Here is a 20,581-nt window from a genome sequence, read left to right on the forward strand (position 1 = left end):
ACTCTCATACACACACACACTCATACACACACATTCACACTCTCATACACATACACACTCACACACACTCATACAAACACACACTCACTCATACACACACACTCATACACTCTCATACACACACACTCATACACACACTCTCATACACACACACTCACACACACTCATACACACACACACTCATACACACACACTCTCTCTCTCTCTCTCATACACACACACTCATACACACACTCTCATACACACACACTCACACACTCATACACACACACACTCATACACACACACTCATACACACACACTCTCTCTCTCTCTCTCATACACACACACCGAAACAAAAACCCAAACTAAAACCCAGAGAACATTCAGGCTGATATACAACTCATCAAAAATTACTTCTTAAAAAAGAAAAAAACCTCTCAGGCGTGTGCACGTGTGTGTGCGCGCATGACACACTGGAGGGGAAGCCCAGCCCCTCTCACCACGGTCCCGGTCCAGTCCCGGCACAACGCAGCTCCCAGCAGTGGCTTCCGAGGGAGAGGGCTCGCCCTTCTCCAGAAGCCGCTCCCGGTGCAGCGCAGGCGGGAAGCCAGAGGGCCCAGTGCTTGCTCCTCGGTGAGCGGGGAACCAATGGCTTTCTCACCAAGACTGGCCTCCTGCCAAGTCCTTCCATGGCCACTGGGCACGTCCCTAGTGTCTCAGGCTAACGGGAGTCGGGTAACAGGGCGACAGCAGGTCCTAACCTGGCTCTCGAAGGAAGACCGAATCTTCCCTCATCTGAAAAAACGGGCTCCAGGGTTACATACAAAGCAAAGAAACAAATCCTGGTACTGCTGCCTCCGCGGGCCATCGGTCACCACCTGGTTTTCTTCTCAACACGAAACGTGCAGCATACGTACCCACAGTCCCGTATTTCATTCCACCTTCATCGCAAACAACCCACCTAAGTTAGAGAATGACTGAATGATGGCGCAACGTCTTTATTTAGGTAGACATGGGTCCAAGGTTCAGCCCGACTCTGCACTCAAGTTACTTCACTTCGTGCCTTATTGTTCCCATCTGTAAAATGGGTATCACAGTAACGATTCGCATTTATCACAGGCTTAGGATGCGAGGGGCACTGCACCCAGCATTCTCCGTGGACCTGCCCTGACCTGAATGACTGCTCCTCATTGTGCCGGCCAGGAGGTGGGGCCGCCATCAAATCATGTGCCCAGCCACAGTGCCGGGAGCCAGGTGGTCTGACCGAGCTCTCACGTCAGTCTCTCTGCTTCACGTCCTCCAAAAGGAGCCCTCTCCAGCATCGTGGGAGGAGTGCGTGCGTAAAACGTGCAAAGCTTTTGCACGGACCAGGCACCCAGCGCACGTTCAGTACCTGAGCTGCTGTAGGCCCAGAAGCCCTTCTCTGAGACCCGGGAGGCCACTGTGCTTCGCAATTCAAAGGTTTTCAAGAGAGAATTTTCAAGGGGGTAAAAAGGCAACTCACAGGACGGGAGAAAAACTTAGTAAGAGTTTACTATCCAGAATATAAAGAACTCCTAGAACTCAACAACAAAAATACAAACTCAATTCAAAAGTGGACAAAGGACTTGAACAGGTATTTCCCCAGATACATAAATGGCCAACAAGCACATGAAAAAAATGCTCAACATCACGGTTAAGCAGGGAAATCCCAATCACACCGCAATAGGCCACCTCGCCCCCATGAGGATAGCTATTATCAAGAGAAGCTGTCGACAAGAAAACACGCGTGGGTGAGGATGTGGTGAATGGGAACCTGTGTGCACTGCTGGCAAAAATGTAAAATGGCACAGCCACCGTGTTAAGCAATATGGCAGTTTCTCAAAATACTAAACACAGAATCACCCTGTGATCCAGTCATTCCCCTTCCAGGTCTGACGCTGAAGCCGCGACAGCAGGGAATCACACAGACGTGTGCACCCCCGTGCTCACGGCGGCACCGCGCGCTCCAGCCAAAGGGGAAGCCATCCCACAGGAGGTGACAGGGAACATTGCTCAGCCCTGAAAAGGAAGCACTGACATGCTACAACATGCATGGGCCTGTAGACACATGGGAAGTGAAATAAAAAAGCCAGACACCCAAAGACGTATATTGTCGGATTCCAGTAAATGAAAGACCTAGAATAGTCAAATTCAGAGGCAGAGAGTGGAGGGTGGGTGCCAGGGACTGGGGGAGGGGCACCGGGAGCAGTGTTTAGGTGACAGTGTTTCAGTTTGGGATAGAGAAAAGGTTCTGGAAAGCGATGGTGGTAATGGTCACAAAACAACACTAAGGAACTTAATGCCCCGAACTATCCTATTTAATCAATAGAGAATATGCTAATTGACCCTCACACCATCGCAAAGATGGCGGCACCCACGGCCAATAAGGAGGGAATATGCTAATTGACTGCCCCACCCTCAAAGATGGCAGCGCCCACAGCCAATAAGGAGGGAATATGCTAATTGACTGCCCCACCCTCAAAGATGGCAGCACCCAAAGACACAAGATGGTGGCACCCAGTCTCCTCAGCCCCTCCGGCACACCTGCCTCCAGAGTCCCCCAGTCTCCTTAGCCCCACAGCTGCCCAGGGCCAGCCCAAAGCACAGGCAAGCCTTGGATGGTGGCTGCCTAGCCACCCAGGGCCACCCGAGGCGCAGGTAACCAGGGCCGGCTGAGGCTTGCACTGCCGGCAGTGGCAGCAGCAGAGGTGTGATGGGGCGTCACCTTCCCCCGATCGCTGGGTCGCCTCCCGCCCTGAGGGCTCCCGGACTGTGAGAGGGGGCAGGCTGTGCTGAGGGACCCCCCTCCAGTGCATGAATTTTCATGCACCGGGCCTCTAGTATACTTATAAATGGCTAAAATGGTAAGCTTCATGTGCATTTTACCACAAGAAAAGAATGAGAGAGACAGAAGCATGGCCTACACACTGCCTCGCAGGCTGGGAAGCCGTGCGTGCTGCACACACACTGGTGCACCCCCAGCTCCGGGTCCTTCGCGGATCACAGCCCGCTCACAGCTGAGCCAGCCGAGGGGCACCTACCATCCCTTCCACACACACATCATGCTGTGCAGCTGCTAAAACAAAAACCTTCCCTTCGTCTGCATTCTTTTCACGCACATCACGACTGCACCCTGGTCCGCCTGGCCGGGCTGTGTGGCCGTCCTTGGCCGTGGGACCCAGGGTCGCGGTGGCAGGAAGGCCGTGGCTGAGCCTGGCCTGAACTATCCAGTGGACTGGGCAGCAGCACCCCCCCCCCCCACACACACACACACACAGGCACGCAGTGCTCAGCCAGATTCCCCAGGAGCGGAACACGCACTCCTCCTCCTTCAGTGAGGGACGTGAGGGAGGGGAGGAGGGACTAATGTAAGCTCTCACAAAGGAACGCTGAGACTTTCTGCTACGGAGCTTACACTCACCATCTTGCTCCCACAGCCAAGCCCTCTCTGCTAGCGCTCAGGTTACTGAGGCTGCACGGAGGCGGGCCAGAGCCCGGAAGGGTCAAGTTCTTTCTCAACCGACAATTTGCAAGGCCCTGCAAAGCGGAAGCGGATTTCAGAAGAAGCCAGTCCTCTGCAGGAACACGTCAGATCCCCCATCAGAACCCGGCCCTGGGGCCCAGAGTCACGGTGGCAGCGTTTCAGAAAAACACCCTGGATCACCTAACTCTTGAAAAAGAGAATTGTTCCTACAGAACCCGACAAGCAGACGGGAAGCCGAGCTTGGTAAACAAAATGTCATCATATTAAAGCGTGCATTGTCATCTGACCGCGGAATTAAAACGTTAAAAACCATTTCTGCTGCAACTACTTGAGGTAGCGCCCACTTGAGCCGATCAAATGGAGAAAAGAAAAAGATAAGAGGCCACGCAGTGAACAGACCATAACTTTATTGGAGATTTACTCGGCTACAATTATTACAAAAAAAAACAGGACGGGAGGTAACCGTGGCCGTGAGCGCAGACGGCAGCCTTCTGCTGATGACTGAGTGAACAGTTACGTCACGTTCCTTACAAACAGCTGCAGCGCGTGGTGGTCAAGACTTTATTGTCAATCAAAGTACACGCTAGTTTTACTGGATTTTAGTCATTTTCCTGCACACTACTGACAACAGAGACGCCGGAAACGTTACTTTTGTTCGCCTTCGCAGTTCTGCTGTGTAACCAACCGGCTGCCGCAGGGGGTTCTGAGCGCATCTACAGAACTTAAACGGTCTGGTTGATGTCCAAATAAAAATAGACTAGAAAAAAAGCAGTTAATGATTAAAATATATTTACAAGTCAGTTTCGCGAGACCATTTTCACTGCTGGTGGAAAATACGGAGTCTCAATGCAAGCTCCCTAGACATCGCTCCTGGCCAGCGTCTCCAACTCTTAAGATCACTTTAATATCTCGGTCTTCAATGTGTCTTAAAAACGTTTCATGTGCAATATAAAATAAAGGAATTCATTTGGAAACAATTAAACTCCTGAAAAGGAATCAGTGGTTGAGAAATACACCTACTTAAATGTAACTAACAAACCGTCTAGGTGATAACGCAGCGCGCGCCTCTCCTCTGCAGACGACAGAGCTGGTTAAGGACTCGACGTAATTCCAGACGCAGTTTAAATAACACACCAAGGTCTCAGTCTGGTGGGTTGCATTCTGTGTGAAAGATTAGATCCCCTCACAGAGAGAGATGTAAAGTTTAAACCCCTGGCCCGGGACTGAAGGCGGTGGGTCTGGAGCCGGATTCCTCTGCCGACCGCAGCCCCGCCTGGCTCCAGGTCCCCACGGAAGGGCTGGCTGCTGGGGGGGCGCCCTGGTTTATGAACTGAACCAGCAGAACCAAAGGAGCCCACGTCTCTTGCGATTTAGGCCGGGTAATCTGAATCTCTCTGAGGGCACGCTAATAAGAAAATAAAGTATTAGTATGTTCAAAAATAAAAATTACAGGAGTGTTAGAGGTCATTCTACATTTAATCACATACATAATATAAAGGAAAAAAGTAACAAACATTTTAAACATAATTAAGAGTTCAGTTAACAAATCTTTGTCATACTTTCACAAACAGTAAAATGCCACAGACGAGAGTGATCCATTGAAGTTGTGCAAGTATACATGACACACTGCAGGCATCAGAACTATCTCTTTCAAATGCGGCAAATCAAAACAGCAGCAAGGCCAAACCACATCTTTGCTCTCGGTTAAGCATATTTCCTTGAAATGAGGTAAAGCATGGTACCAAGTGCAATGCTCTGTGCTCACGGGGGCGGGCTACAAGCGCAGCGCAGTGAGGGCGGCTGAAGGTACACACAGACGTTCAGGACGTTTACAATGAGGGTCCCGCCACCTGACCTCCACACAGCCCTGGGGAGCCTCTGCCGTCAGCTGCGGTCAGGACAGGCGCGCAGGCCTCCCCAGCGCCCGCAGGCAGGAAGGCTCACGCCGCATCCGCCTCACGCCGCCATCACAGGACGAAGGGATGGCACACACGGTGGGACGGGGTGGGGGCGGGGGGGGGGGCAACGCAGAGTGATCTTTTTCCTTAATTAACGGGCGCGAAACATTTCAACAAGCTCCACGGGGGACGTGACAGCATTGGAATCAGCAGCACAGAGCGTTCATAACCATTTCACACGTCTAACTCATAGCTTTTCTTTCCTAACAGAGCAACAGGGGTCAGAGACTGCTTCCAAGTGGGAGTCACAAATTAAAATCAGCTCATTTTCTCCAGCAAAAAACAACAAAAACAGAAAGAGCTAAAGTTTGCTGTTGGTAAAACGTTTTGAATGGTAGCGGGAAATTTGAACCCCTGAGAATGTCTGACCTAATCATATCCAAGACTGAACTTATAAAGTATTAACAAAAAATACTCTTCTTAAGGTTACAAAATATATTGAGGCATTTTCTCCCAGCGGGAACTGTAACTGTGAAGCAATCGGATGCTGGTGCGGAGGCAGAGCCGTGACACCGGGATTAGCCGTTCGACAACGCACAGCCCGCAGCGCCCGGCCGCGGGTCGTCGCTGCATTACTCGGAGGTTTGTGAGGGGCCTTCCTTCATCAGGAAGCTCCCCCACAAGTAGAATCCACACCCAGCCTTCCTCGTTCACGGACACGGTTACAGTTCTGTAATTCAAGAATTGCTTGGTTTTAACTTGCCACGAGACCTCATGTTAAGATTTTTTAAAAACGAAACAGAAATCTAAGGTTCCGAATCAGAATTCCGTATTTTAAAAATGAGGCCACCCAAATTAATTTGTTCAGAAACACAATTAATCATTTGGATCCATCCCAATGTAAGATTGGGGACAACAAGTAAGGTTGGGGGCTGGGTGTCTCCTCTGAGGCCTCCGAGCAAGTGAAGCGGCAGCCTCGGGCCAACACGCGCGGAGCATCGCTCTGGGAGGGGTGCAGACAGCGGGAGGTACAGTATTCCACTGCAATTTAAACAGAAATGCAGCACTGCAAGAAGATCAAGTTCAGAACGATGTGCTGGAAAACATCAGACACCTCTGCTCGGCTTTCTTAACCTTCAAGCATAATGAACGGGGCAAATTGCAGCAAACCTCTACTGGTATGTTGGTGGGAGTGCACGACCGACCCACAGCTTTTATAAGGTAAATTAAGAGGTATTACAGGTACAGTGCAAAAAAATTAAAATTTCAAGCATAATACATAAACATAGCACCAAACAGGGGAAACGCATGCAGAAGAAAACAAGAACTGAGGTATTTATTTAAGTGAAGAGTGCCTATCGGTCTAATTACAGAGACTTAGGCAAATGCCTAAAAGGTCTTTTTCTGGTTCTTTTCCGGAGATAGAAAGAATGAGCTAGTTGCCCTAAATTAACACGCTAAATCTCGGGTGCATCACCATTGCGGCAGTTTGCCTCACCCTAAACTCCCGCAGCCAGCACAGCTTTGGTGGTGGAGGACACGCAGCGTGGTGGACAGCGCAGCAGACACTCACGGAGAAGGCTAAAGGGGAAGGTGCTGGGTGACCAATGAGTTATAAAATCTGCAGCATATCTTAGGTGTGATATGTCTAAAGTTTATTTTGTGAGAGAAACAGCCTACAGGGCAAACTTGTTGGCCACAAACAATTTCTATCGGTGGGACTACCTAGCAGGAGGTTTTTTAGTAAAACTGGGTCGTTAGCCAAAGATCGTTTTTATTATGGTGTTTTTAAAAAATCCAGTCTACAGATTCTGGTTTTTGAAATGTCTTCAGTATACACGTGCCAGAAATCCGAATCTCCTGTTTTAAGTTACAACTACACTAGTGGGTTGTGAATCCCACAGTCTCAACATCTAATGCACAATAAAATGCAGGGAATGTGAGACCGGTGTGTCCCAAACCGGGTCAGAAATTAAAGAGTATCCATGAGGACGTTACTTTTAAGGCAAGAACCTTTGTCACCGTGGCTCGAGAAAACTGACACGGGATTCACCAGCTTGCCAGCCATTAACATCTGTCCCTCACTCTAAGTGCAATAGCGCTGGGAACACCATCTTCACGCAGCTCGTGGGCACCGAGGCGACACGGGCACACTTCCCTGCCTCGCAGCGTCCTCTCGGGCTCCCCAGTGAGGGCTGGCAATTCCGAAGACGGAGGTGCACGAGGACTCTAGCATCACTCTAGGGCAGTGTCGGCAAACTCATTAGTCACAGAGCCAAATGTCAACAGGACAACGATTGAGATTTCTTTGGAGAGCCAAATTTTTTAAACTTGAACTTCTTCTAACGCCACTTCTTCAAAATAGACTCGCCCAGGCCGTGATATTTTGTGGAAGAGCCACACTCAAGGGGCCAAAGAGCCGCATGTGGCTCGCGAGCCGCAGTTTGCCGACCACTGCTCTAGGGACTGTGTGAGTTTTCAGCTCCCTGGCCTCCTAACACTAAGCAAAGGTGAGGAAATTATACTAAAAACAAAACAAACCATCAGTAATTGTTCTGAACGCTTGCTAAATGTCATCATTAAAGCACTCTTGTGGTTTAAACAAAGCAGAAGTGAGGAAAGAAGACAAGATTGTGTTTGCGCAAAAAACTAAAACTACAATTAGTTCCAAAATTTTTATACATATGTTAAATGTTTTATTCTGTAATCTATCCTGTTATCAAACAAACTTTAAATTCTGCCTTCGACTCATTCCGCTCAGTATCAACTTTAAATCATCCTTTCCAATCTAAATATTTTCTACCTTATTCTGCGTTTCTGTTTTTTAACTTTAAAAAGGGGCTTCAGCTGCTGGGAACCTGAGGTTGGTTGGCTTTGAGGCTGCGGAGGGCTCTTCTCGCCGCTGCGGACTTGGCGATCCTGTAGCTGCGGCCCACGCCTTTGAACTTTCCCTTCCCCACCACCTCCACGGTCACTCTGACCTTGCCATCGTAGGTCCTCTCCGCCGGGCTGTAACGAGGCCAAACAGCACGAGTTAGAAGTCAGAGTATTTATTATGACTGTCAATCAGCCTGGAGTGGGAGCTCTCGGCCGGGAGCCCGCACAGGCTGACGCCTCACCGGGGAACGTGCACTGTGGCGCACGCACAGCGGCAGGCGGGCTGCCGTTGCTTCTTTAATTCAGCGTCACTTTATGAAAACAGAAGAGAAGTCGATCAGGCTACAAGGAAACTGCGGAGAGCGTGCCCAGCATAAATATTTTCGGAATCGTTCATTTACGGCATCTCTGAGAACATCCCCCTGGATCTGAAGTGAGTTAATTTTTCCCATGCACATTTTTGCTTACCTAAATTTGGCGGTTTCTGGTTCCATTTCAAGCAGTTCTCGCACAGGGGAACGGGGCACATTTGCAGAAAATTTTTCTGTAATCAAAGTGAAAGAACAACGTAAATAATACCCTGACGTTGCTTTTAACTTCGATTCTGCTTTCTGCGGAGGGGAGCCGTAGTACCTATTAGTGGCCGCATCATAGGGTAGTACACCTGCCAAACCATCTCCAGCGACATTCCACTGTCCATGTAAATGGCACCAGCAAGTGACTCAAAAATATCCCCCATGGCCTTGGGAACCTCAATGTCCTCCTCCTTCTCTTCATCCTCCTCGGACCGCCTGAGCTGGTGGAGAGAGAAGTGACTTGTCAGCAGGAGGCCCAGAAGGCAGTCCAGAGGCAGGCTTCCTTTCCTGGCTGGCACTCTTACCCATCGCTAACAAAGGTAACGATACCCCTATCCCCCGCAGGCCTCCGCTGGCACTAGGTTCTTCACAAACAGTATCTAACCTGAAAATGAAGTGTTTTCAAATTTCTCAAAAAAAAAAAAAATCCCCTCCCTTTTAATAGTCTATACCCAGCAAAGAAAAAAAGATTATTTTTTCACTAAGAACTAAAATTTTAACACAAAATTAGAAATCGTCAATAAATAAGTATATTTAAAATGTTTCAAGTTCATTCGTCATCAAAGAACTGCCCCTCCGTGGGCGGTGCTGCCAGCGGCGGGGGGCAGAGGCAGCGCTGGGGGCCAGCGGGGGAGGTCGCACGCTGCTGAGGGAAAGACGGGGGCCGCTTTCCGGGCAGGGGAACCCTATTTGGAAGATAGTTTCCTCCAAGCTCGTTTTTATGAAACACTTAATCCGTGTTTGCTGTAAAAGAGTACCTGACAAACAGCAGGCATTCGACTTCACAGAATAAAAACACACACGTGTATCAAAAGCCTTTTAAAGGTTCGCAATTGTTTGACACAGCAATGCCACCTCTGGGAATTAGCGTAAGGAGGTAACTGGGTCTATAAGCATATTTATCACATCCATGTTTATTAAAGTCCTAACTAAAAGCAGCTTAGATGCCCAGCTGCAAAGGACGACTAAATGCGCTCCCTGACAGCCGTGTACTGACCGGCACGCAGCTACTGACAGTCACCACCACGTTCAGTGAAAAAAGAGGGTGTGGAAGACAACGCATAGCATAACCCCTTTTATATGCACGTTCACACCTGCATGCACTGGCAATAATACACCCCAAAAAGTTAATCTGGGCTATTTCTCAAGCTGTGTATTTGGGTAACTTTAACTTTGGTTTTGCTTGTTTTCTAAAATAAACAAACTACTTGTGAGAGAGAAATTAAAAGGAGGGCACAGTAATTTCTAAACAGAGTTTTTAGTGAAACAAAGTCCTATATACAAATTGTAATACTGACTACTGGAAAAAGAAGACAGTTATTGTTCATATATGACGGTTTGAGGCGGAAAGGAATTTTAAAACATATAAACTCTAATTCTCTCCCTTTACAGATGAGGAAACTGAGGCCCAAAAAAGTGGAGAGGGTTCTTAAGATCCAACAGTAAATTAGAAAAGCCAGACCACGCCATTTCCAGTTAGTCTTTGTAACTTCTATACATGTTTACATAAACAAAGGAGAGGGAAAGGAATGAACGCAGATTACAGAACTAGTATGTCCCCTGGTCATGCAAAAGAGCATTTAAATGTGGGGAATTTCTCTAATCCTAAGCTTACAGTGTTTGTGAGGGTGAGACCAGAAGTATGCTGACTGCGAGATGGTTCTCAGTCCTAGTCTCCCTGCTCCATGCTCGCCCTCACACTGCCCGAGGCCGCGCTGGGGAAAGAGCCTGTATCAGCCGCTGCCAGCCCGTGCCACCCACCCGCCCGCCCAGAGCCTGCCTGCCTGCCTGCCTGCCTGTGCCGCCCACCCAGAGCCTGCCTGCCTGCCTGCCTGTGCCGCCCGCCCAGAGCCTGCCTGCCTGCCTGTGCCGCCCGCCCGCCCAGAGCCTGCCTGCCTGCCTGTGCCGCCCGCCCAGAGCCTGCCTGCCTGCCTGCCTGTGCCGCCCGCCCGCCCAGAGCCTGCCTGCCTGCCTGCCTGTGCCGCCCGCCCAGAGCCTGCCTGCCTGCCTGTGCCGCCCGCCCAGAGCCTGCCTGCCTGCCTGCCTGTGCTGCCCTGCCTGCCTGTGCCGCCCGCCCGCCCAGAGCCTGCCTGCCTGCCTGTGCCGCCCGCCCGCCCGCCCAGAGCCTGCCTGCCTGCCTGTGCCGCCCGCCCAGAGCCTGCCTGCCTGCCTGCAGCTGGTCCTCAGGACTTCCTTCTCTTCCAAGGAAGTCCCAGAAACTCACGAACGCCCCAACAATGGTTTGACATTTAAAAAGGAACAAATCAAAAAAGAACAATGACAACAGCGATCGGAGAAATTTATGAATAAGTTCCTTAACTCCTTATAAAAAATCTACAAAAATAAGAAAAACCGAGGAGTCAGCACAGGGAGGAGGAGGGACGAGAGCAGTCTCCTGGGCACACGGGGACGCAGATGAGTGGCGGCAAGCAACCCCGGGACGCTGGGAACACCTAAGCAACACCCTTCCCGGCAAAGCTGCAGAGGAGTCACAACATCACAAACAGCTCCATCGCCAAGAACCTCTGGCTGAACTTACAGTAGAAGCCTCTCAAATCCCAATGGTTAAACAAGTCTGGTCTTTAACTGAGATGTTCCCATTTCCAGGAGGAGCAGAATAATGTTTGTGCTGCTGACCTGAGGTCTGAGCAAGTATTTCGGACCCATTTTGAACAGCAAGGCAGACAGGAGAAACCCTGCGGGGGCACTGGGTGAAGGCCACCGCGGGGGTAGGCAGGAGTGGTGCCACACCGGACTGCGCTGGGCTCCCTCTCCCCGTGAATGGCCACATGCCCCAGGCGTGGGCGGCCATGCCTAAAAGGCCCCCCCGAGGACTCCGGCCCACCCCAGCTCTCCCCAGGAGCGCACGGTGTGGGCACCACAGCCTGGCTGCGGCCGTCCCTCTGCACAGCTGTGAGCCAGAGACCTGACTCCCCAGAACCCCGGCGGGCGGGCGGCTGCACCTCTGACGTGCACACGCTCGGCAGCACTGACCTCGGAGTCCATGCCCTGCATTTCGTTCTTCTCGAGCTGGAACTGCACAAAGACGTCGATGACCTGGAAGAGCTCGGGGGACACGGCTTTGAAGTACTTGTGGTAGTCGTACTTCACGGCCAAGGACGCAAAGATGGTGTTGTTGACCAGGGCGGAGCGCAGGTCGGTCAGGACGCCCGGGGAGTGCTGCCGCGGGTCTTCGTAAAGGTGCTTGGTTATGAGGTAGTCCAAAATCGCATCTCCCAGGAACTCCAAGCGCTGGTAACAATCTGCGGGAGGAGCCAAAGGGGAGCCATGAGCCTGGGCAACGCCCTGACATGGTTCTGCCGAGTGACGGGCGGGGGGCTGACCCAGAGCCACGCCAGAGACGTTTTGCTGGGTTCATTCATACGCTCCTCAGGACAACATCCCTTGACCTCTCACACTTGCTGAAGCCTCTGGCCACTGCGTTTTAATGGCAAATTAAGCACATTTCTTATATACGCGCTGGGGTCATAAGACCTCTCAGTGGCCCGAAGACAAACGTCTTGTTAGAAAAACCTTTCCAGGTGACACCGTCATCACTGAACCTTCCTCTGGCACCGAGCTGGGCAGGCAGGTGCTGGGCACCGTCCTCAAGTCCCGATCACACATCCCTTACGGAGGCCAACCCTGCGTGTACGCCTCCACCGAGGTATCTCGCTGCACACGCTCACTCACGCGAACGTCCTGAGTGGCACCACGCCTCGCCACTGCTGGGTCACATCGGTCACACAGGATGCCCGTTAGTATAAGGAGACCCTCTTCTCCACTGGGATTAGCAATGGTGACACTGAGCCCTGGTTGGGGGGGCTCAGTTGGTGGGGCGTCGGCCTGTGCCAGTTTGATTCCCGGGTTACGAACTCGACCTCTGGTGGAAGGAGTGCAGGAGGCAGCTAGTCGATGTTTCACTCTCACATCGGATGTTTCTCTCCCTCTCCCTCCCCACCTCCTTTCCTCCTCCTCTAAGAAAAAGATCAACTAAAAAAGTGCTGAATTTTACACAAACCAAGAGCTTGAGAAATAAAAGTTGCGGAAGTGAGTCAAGACCTTGAGCAAAAGCAGCTGAAAGTCAAAACGTGAAAAGTTACCGATATTAACCAGCACCTCAGCTTTCTCAGTTACAAGGAGTCCATTCAACCGAGGAAACTGAGGCAGGGACAGATGAGATGATCTGCCCCGGCCTCCCCCAGGGAGGGGAGGGGCTGAGACAGGATGGAGCCCGGCCTCCCGGCAGGACCGGGCAGTGGAAAAGCAGGCCTCGTTACGCTGTCCAAGAAAAACGGGTTTTCATGTCCCAATCTCTCAGAGCGGACTGGACCCCTTTCCCGCTCCGGCTGCACGTTTCTCAGACCATCTTAATCTACGTTCTTTTCTTACACCAGCTCTGCTTCGCTTTGGTGTCTGGAGCCAAGCACTTGTTACTGTGATACAGAAACGACACTTAGACCCGAGCTGTTTCACGGGCTGAAGCGGGGTCAGCTGTTAGGAGCCTGTTCTTCCTGCTAAGGCAGCGGCGCCAACCGGGGGCCCGTGAGGTCCGAAAGGCTGGCGACCCTGCTCTCAGGCCACGCCTGGGAGCCCACACGCAGGGAGAAGAGCGAGCACAGCGCCGACGCCGGCGGCCAGAGCAAGGGCATGAGGCCTCTGAGAAGCAGTTCCCTACCATCTATTCATCTTTAGACTTAAACAGGCCTGCAGAGGGGGCCTCTTTTGTTCAGGAAGAATGATAAAAGGATGTGCGAGTACACCCAGAACACACACATAAATCAGCAGCCCCAAGCAGCCCTGAGCGGCAGAGAGCCCCCGGGCGGGCGAAGACAGGAAAGGCACGCCACGAGGCGGCCGCTCCCCGGAACCCCACAGCACACGACAGGACATGTGCGAGCGGGCACGGAGAGCAGAGCCACCCCCCTCCTCCCGAAGAGCAGCGCCTGCTCCCCGAGAGGAGAGGCCAGGCTTCCCCGCTGGCCGGTGCTCCCTCCCCCTGCCTCCCCCACACACACATGTTAAGCACTAAGTCTGAACATGCGTAGGTCATTTCTTTACGAGGCCAGAGTAACGCGATTAACACATGGGCGCGTTTTCAGAGCAGTGCCGCGGGGCCGGGCGCCTTACCAGTAATAGTGTTGTAGTGGTAGGAGGCGTGTGTAAAAGCCTGCAGAAGGTAAGCCTTGTTCTTGAATCTGTAGTTGATTTTCTCTTCAAAATTCTCAAATCCTGATATCAGGTGCGTCAGAGTCTTCTCTGCGTCTGGATGGTCAAACATGCACCGCGGGGGGATCTTCAGGCAGCCGTACTCCAGGTCCCTCCACGCGGAGGCGCGGGGGCTGCCGGCGCAGGCCGGCCGGCTCGCTGAAAGGCTCCTTTGTTGGCCGCTGGAACTCTCCCGAGCCGGGCACAGGGCCTTCTCGCGCTCGGCCCTTTTAATCGCTGGGAGCACCTTCAGGCCCAGCGAGCAGAGGAAAAGCTGGGCCGCCCGCTCGCCGCAGCTGGTCAGGTAGCAGCCCAGCAGGGCCTCCACGCAGTCAGCGATGCTCTTGTCGGCGATGCACTGCTCCGTGTGCAAGTCGTAAGAGATGGACTGCTTCCCCGTGTCAACGCCGCCGCTGTCCTCCGACGGGTTCCAGAACCCGACCACGAAGTCATCCTCCTCCACAGCCTTGCTAGGGTCCAGATAGCACATTGCGTCCCAAGAGCTATAGTCAAAGTCCTCAAAATCTGCTGCAAACGGCATGCTACCGAAGGAGGCCTTTTTGGGCATTTTCCACTCATACGCAGCGTCGGCGGCTGAGAAAGGAGAGAGGGGGATTTTCTTGACAAAAGCTCCCGATCCCATCAGCATGTTGTCGATGAACTGGATGTGCTCCTGGTCGTACTCCAGGAAGTCGTCCTCGTAGTCGGCGTCCTCCTTGGGGGCCCTCCACAGCAGGCCCTCCTCCTCCTCGTCCTCCTCAAAGTCATCGTCCAGTTTGCCATTAGCCAACATGCAGTCCTTTGTCTGCAACGAGGGGAATGGGGCAGGAGGGAGACATAGCCGCTGGTTTTAAAAGGTTTGAGACTCAATAAAAGCAAGGGTTATGGATAATTTCAAATGACAACCACAAATACTAAAAGGCAACTTTAAAATCACAGCCATTTGTTTTCAATTAACATAAAATAAGTTATTTAATCATATAAACAAAGTAGAACATGTTCTTTGAATGTTCATTTTCTGAGTTATAAAATGACCTTTATCCGGCACGAAGCTTTCAGCTAAGGATTTCATACATGGCATGAAGTTAAAGTTAATGGCCGCCAGGCAAACCTTCAGCTGAGAACTCTAACTCCGGCAGAATACACACTGAAAGTACTCACATGCCAACCAGAGAGATCTTCCATTTTGCTGACCAAGTTTCAAAAAGATTTTCAAATTAATAAAATTAAATTCCAGACGCAGAAAAAGCATTATCTTTGCAATTAAGAGTATAACATAAAACAGATAGATTTCTTAAATCTTTATAACATTAAAAAATGTGCAAAAGTTTCATGATGTAGTGTCTGTCCCTATTTCTACTTCAAATCAAAGTACATTTGCTACAATGTAAAACTAAATTGCTTTACTTTGAAAACTCAAAGTGATCACTGACCTAAGCTATGAATTTGAGGAATTATGCTTTTCCCCTCCACTGAGCTACAGTAATCAGGGTAACTGATTATAGCATAACTGACAAAAATAGAAGAAAATTTAGACTAACATGAAACACAACAATCCAATTTCTGTCAGAGGATCTTTGCTAATTCCAATTTCTTTGGCAATAGCTTATTTGTGAATGACAACCTTAATAATGGGCCAGGATTCAGTAATGATGTAACTTTTTTGCAATGCTAGGAAGATGCCAAATTTCTGTTGAGTAATAAAATTTTTTTTAAAAAAAACCACAAACAAGAAAAACCACACACATCAAGACTTGACTTTGGGGAGAGAGGCAGCAGGCTGTGCTTCAATTTTGATAGTGACAACCTTCCAGAGCGTTCTGAAAGGTTTTCAAACTTTCTGTCAAGCGCTTTTTAAATGCTGCAAATATTTTCATTTTAAGCCAGACTCAAAAGAGATACAAACTGTAATTGTTTGAAAAGAAATAAGAGCTGTGAGCCAAGCCATATACCTTTAACTATGTGTATTTTTTAAAATTAAAAAAAAAAGTTTATAGAACTTTTTCAAGAATAAGGAAGAACCCTAAAAGAAACTACAATGGCAGACCTCGAGGAACTATTCCCTGTTAAAAATCCTATACTTTCCTGGTAACATGAGATTTTTTTTTTTTTTTTTGACTAATTGTTTGGTCCTTAGAAGAAAGGGCCAAATTACAATTTAAAAAAAAATCAAGACTGAGTAATTTTTAATTAAAAACATCCATATATATTTTTATAGAGATGCTAACATAAGCCAAAATTAGTGGAGTGCAAGAAAAGCAAAAATCGAAACAAAGGACTGGGTTTTATCACAAAGAAGCTGTATGACCTTGGGCCAAGTCCTTTAAGCCTCTGGGTTTCAGTTTCTCTGCAGAACAGTGGGATTCTACCTCGCTAAGTGGCTCCCAAGAGCACTTCAAGCTCTTTAAAAATAAAGGCCCAGCATGCAACTCTCCTCCCACAGTCCCAGTGCGCTGTCTACCTGAGCTATTGCCAGCTATTGCCACCTAGCTGCTGAGGGGCAGGCAGGTACAACAGAATGCAACAAGCACTGGCTTTCAACAGCACGCAAGGGCCCACTGCAATAGTATAAACCGCTCGGTGACAGTAGGAACAGTGTTCTTAATGTTCTCCAGGAACCAAAGTGCCAGTCCATCTGAAAATGTCAAGAAAAAGAACTGTGTGCTATATCTTAAAAAAAAACTTTTTTTAATCAAGAGGACATGCCAACATCAACTTTATTCTTCTATATTTGTGGTTTTTTTAAAGAGTCCATCATATTATAAAACAGTATTTACAAAGCAGGGTAACTGTTGCGGAATAATGTGTGTAAAAATGTAGTATTTTCTCTAAAGTTCTCAGAGTCTGCACATACCCTCCCCTAAGGTTCTACCTATCTCTAAATTAATAACATGTGCTTTTTCTAACCCAATTCTTATTAAAATATTCTCCTAATGCTTCCCACATAAGTTTAATTTCTATAAGAAGTCAAAAACTGCATGACTTAAAAACACACTCAATACAGAGGTAAAGTGTAGGCAGAGTCACAGCGTGTGTGACCCGGAAACAGAGAAGACAGACAGCTGGGACGTGCAGGTCAGAAGGAACACTCGAACGGCTAGCCGGCGGCCTGGGAAAGAACGGCACGCTCGCTGTCGCCGGGAGTAAGGGGAGCCGCAGCGAACCGGTCGGAGCGCAGTCCCTGTCTGGGAGCTGGGCTGCCTGAGCCGCTGCTGCCCTGGCAGAGGCACTGGAGTTTCCCAGCCAAAGCCCGGCTGCTCGGCCAGCTCCAGGCCCAGGCCTCCCAGGTGCCCTCTGGCGGCCTTCAAGACAAGATACCAGGAAGCAGCCGCTTCTGAAACCAGGCACCTTTTAAAGGACTGCCAGAAACCTGCAACCTTGATGTCCGGTGGTTTATTTACTTACTACTTCTAGGGCACAAAAGCAGCAGCAGCCTGCACAAACCCTGAGCTGCAAAAAGGCAAGAGCTCACTGAAATCTTATGATTTCACAGACCAGAGATCACAGGTCACTGAACAGTCACTTAACTGAACAGAGCTAGGTAGGGATCTAAACTGTAACACCAACAGTAAAGTGAAACGTTACAGGGTTTTACTTTTTCTTCTTTCGGACACTAAATTAGATAACCTTCTAACGTGCACAAAGGAAGAGAAATTGTCTTCTATCAAAACTGCAACGTTGTTTCTAAACCCAATGAAAAGACAGTCTATTTATAGAGCTATTAAGTCAATATATCAAATATATACTCTGTTATAAACATACCAGGGAAAAGAAACAAAAAATTAAAAAAATAAATTTCTCTCCTCACCAAAAAATAAACCCTCCAGTCACCACAAGCTTACCATGTCATCCTTTTCCCACTTGTCTGCGTTACTTTTGTCCTGATTCACCACATAACCAGGAGGGAGCCAATTCACGGGGGGATCAAATATGGACACCACCATGCGGCTGGGCAGCCCCTTCTTTTTCCCGAGCCGGTACAGGTTGCAGTTGCTGACCTTCGGCAGAAGACGTTTACAAGACACTTACTATGCATGATCGCTGCTGTAGCTCATATGAGGCACATTAACGTGTTTGAACCTAAGTTACTGTAACTGGTCATCAATTATAAAGACTGATGGGAAATATCAAGTCCTATATCCTTTAGTGTTGTTAGATGAGTATTTCTGAGTACTAAATGCAGATCTGAAAAAACGGACATATACATGCAAATTCCTTATAAAGTCAGAAGAAACAGTTCAATTTGAACCTGTAGAAAGCAGAATCTGATGATATAAAATGCAAATTGCCGATTTTGAGATTTCTGAAAAAGAACCCACATAGGAAGTCCAGACGTCAGTCTTCTCAATGGAGTCAAGTGCAGCTGGCACTGAAAGAGCTCCAATGACTTCACGAGGCCAGAACCGGCGCCACGAATCATTTCAAAGGGAATGTTTTCCCCAGCCTCAGGCCTTTGTTTTGAATGGTATTTCAAGATAGTATTGTTCAATCATTTTAAAATAGAGCAAAAAGCAATAAAGAACAACTCCCATGTTTATTTGCATCAATAAAAGCCCATTTCTGTTTTCCCTAAGGCTTCCATCTCCTCAAATTACTGCCGTTCTGTCTCATTTTTACTTGGAAACCAGGGTCTAGAACTGTCACCTCATTTTTGTTTTCTAAACACTGGTTTCTCTTTATGTAAGCGCTTCCTGAGCCGTCTTCCGCGTAATGCAACACCACGGGACCAGCACCCACCGGAGAGGCCGAGGGCAGCAGGGCCGGAGCGGGCTCTGCGGGGAACAGCCGGGAGGGAGAGGCGCCCACTGACCCAACACGTGCTGAGGGCTCTCCCAAGCTGCCTCGGTGTGACAGCTCAAATAAATGCCAGTTTCCTCCTCCACAGCATGAGGACACGGCATCCAGATGCCACCGAGAGGATGGAAATCGCAAAGGCGACAGGAACAGTTGGCAGGAGGGAAAAGGAAGGAAGAACTAAGTAAGGACTCCTGGAGCGCAATGGGGGACAAGCCGAACTGAGCAAGTAGAAATGGGTGAGTGCTCCGAGAAGCCCACCTGCCGTGGGTGAGCCCTGGGGTCGGGCCCAGGTGAAGAACAGGGGCGCAGCCTGGTTAGGAGACAGGCCTATCTGGGGTTGAGCACCTGGAAGGTCTCACAAAAGGCGAACGGAAGGAGAACTTCTGCGGGAGATAGGAGTCAGAGCTCTCGGAGCAGATGAATGGATCAATTTTCGAAATATAAAATCATGTCTTTCTTACCGAACAGGGTAGTCATTCTTAGCCTCCGGTTTCCCAACCACTCCTGGGAAATCTCACTCGTCCTCAGAGCTTCAACCATCACTCATACAAAGACTATTCCCCAAACCGTATCTTAGCCCTGAATTCTCAGTTAGCTGAACATCCCACTTCATACACCATGAGGTCTAAAAACCCCACCTGAACCCCGATTCCTACATTTCTGTCCACCTCACAACCAGCACCATTATCGCCCCAACCTGTGTGTGTGTGTGTGTGTGTGTGTGTGTGTGTGGTTGTCATCACTGCAGCCTCCCTACTATGCTGGGATGCAGCAGAGACGATGGTGAAGGGAGGGCATGGGCTCCAGCCTCGGACGAACGCCTGACTACCCCGGCCCAGCGAGATGACCTCCATGAGCTGAACTCTGGGCAGTTTTCTCATCTGCAAAATGGAGACGTTAACTACCTCCCAGGGGCTCGTGAAAAGGTTAACTACCCCCCAGGGGCCCGTGAAAAGGGAGACGGGCTGTCAGACACCCAGTCTGGTGCCTGGTGGGGCAGGTCAGTGCAATGGTGAAGAGCGAGGGCTCCACAGCAGCTGGCTGCCATCTACCTGCCACATGGCCTCAGGCAGTTCACCTCTGCTGCTCAGCACCCTCATCGATGAGATGGAAGCAGAGAGCGGGGTCTGGCTAGAGGAAGCACTTCCTAAGTGTCGGCTAAGATTCCTTCCTCTGAAACAGCACTGCCCCAGACATCCATTTCCGCTTAGGCTCAGACTTCAAAGCCAACGGATCGCTCAGCGTGGTCGGTCCTGCTTTTCAACTCACACTGCATTCCGCTACCAGATCCATCATTTAAAACCACCGCTTTATCGAAATTCATAGTCCCCCAGGCAAAAAGTGCCTTCCACATTCCACAGTGACCTACGCATTCCAAGTGCAGATTCCCTCGCCTCGCGGCCAAGACCTTCCACAGGACGGCTTCGACCCACTGCCTTTTCTGGTCTTTTCTCAGGAATGCCCCCGCTTCTGACCGCTGCCTCACTGAGAGCCCACACGCTCTGCCATGTGTCCACCTCGCGGACGCACAGTGAACACACCTCTTCCGCGAACACCTCCTCTGATCGCGAGTGGTCACCCCTCGCTGAGTGCCCAGGCTCACCGGCAGCTCAGTGACCTGCCAAACAGGCACACGCTGACTTGTGACACCTGTCTTCATCATCATTGAAGATTTCACCTTCATTACTGTTCTTCCTTAAATCTTGACTCCACACTGAAAGTAAGAACATGCCCTCCCT

At 49.8% G+C, this 20,581-nt stretch overlaps 1 protein-coding gene across 6 annotated transcripts in view; it reads right to left on the reverse strand.

The window, feature by feature from the left end:
• Nucleotides 1-3,874: 3,874 nt before the first annotated feature.
• Nucleotides 3,875-20,581, reverse strand: part of DICER1 (dicer 1, ribonuclease III) — a 69,614-nt gene continuing 52,907 nt past the window's right edge. For 4 of the 6 annotated variants that reach the window (XM_080671001.1, XM_080670999.1, XM_080670997.1 and 1 more), the window contains 6 exons: nt 17,888-18,043; nt 13,968-14,850; nt 11,832-12,100; nt 8,896-9,058; nt 8,731-8,806; nt 3,875-8,394 (listed from right to left, as the gene is read on the reverse strand). In XM_080671001.1, the coding sequence (XP_080527127.1) occupies nt 8,229-8,394; nt 8,731-8,806; nt 8,896-9,058; nt 11,832-12,100; nt 13,968-14,850; nt 17,888-18,043 (1,713 nt within the window). In that variant the 3' untranslated portion in view covers nt 3,875-8,228. Of the gene's footprint in view, nt 8,395-8,730; nt 8,807-8,895; nt 9,059-11,831; nt 12,101-13,967; nt 14,851-17,887; nt 18,044-20,581 lie in introns of those variants that run through there. The other 2 variants (XM_080671000.1, XM_080671002.1) reach the window with 2 other exon arrangements.

This window comes from Plecotus auritus, assembly GCF_963455305.1.
Source record: "Plecotus auritus genome assembly, chromosome: 1".
Lineage (NCBI taxonomy): Eukaryota > Metazoa > Chordata > Mammalia > Chiroptera > Vespertilionidae > Plecotus > Plecotus auritus.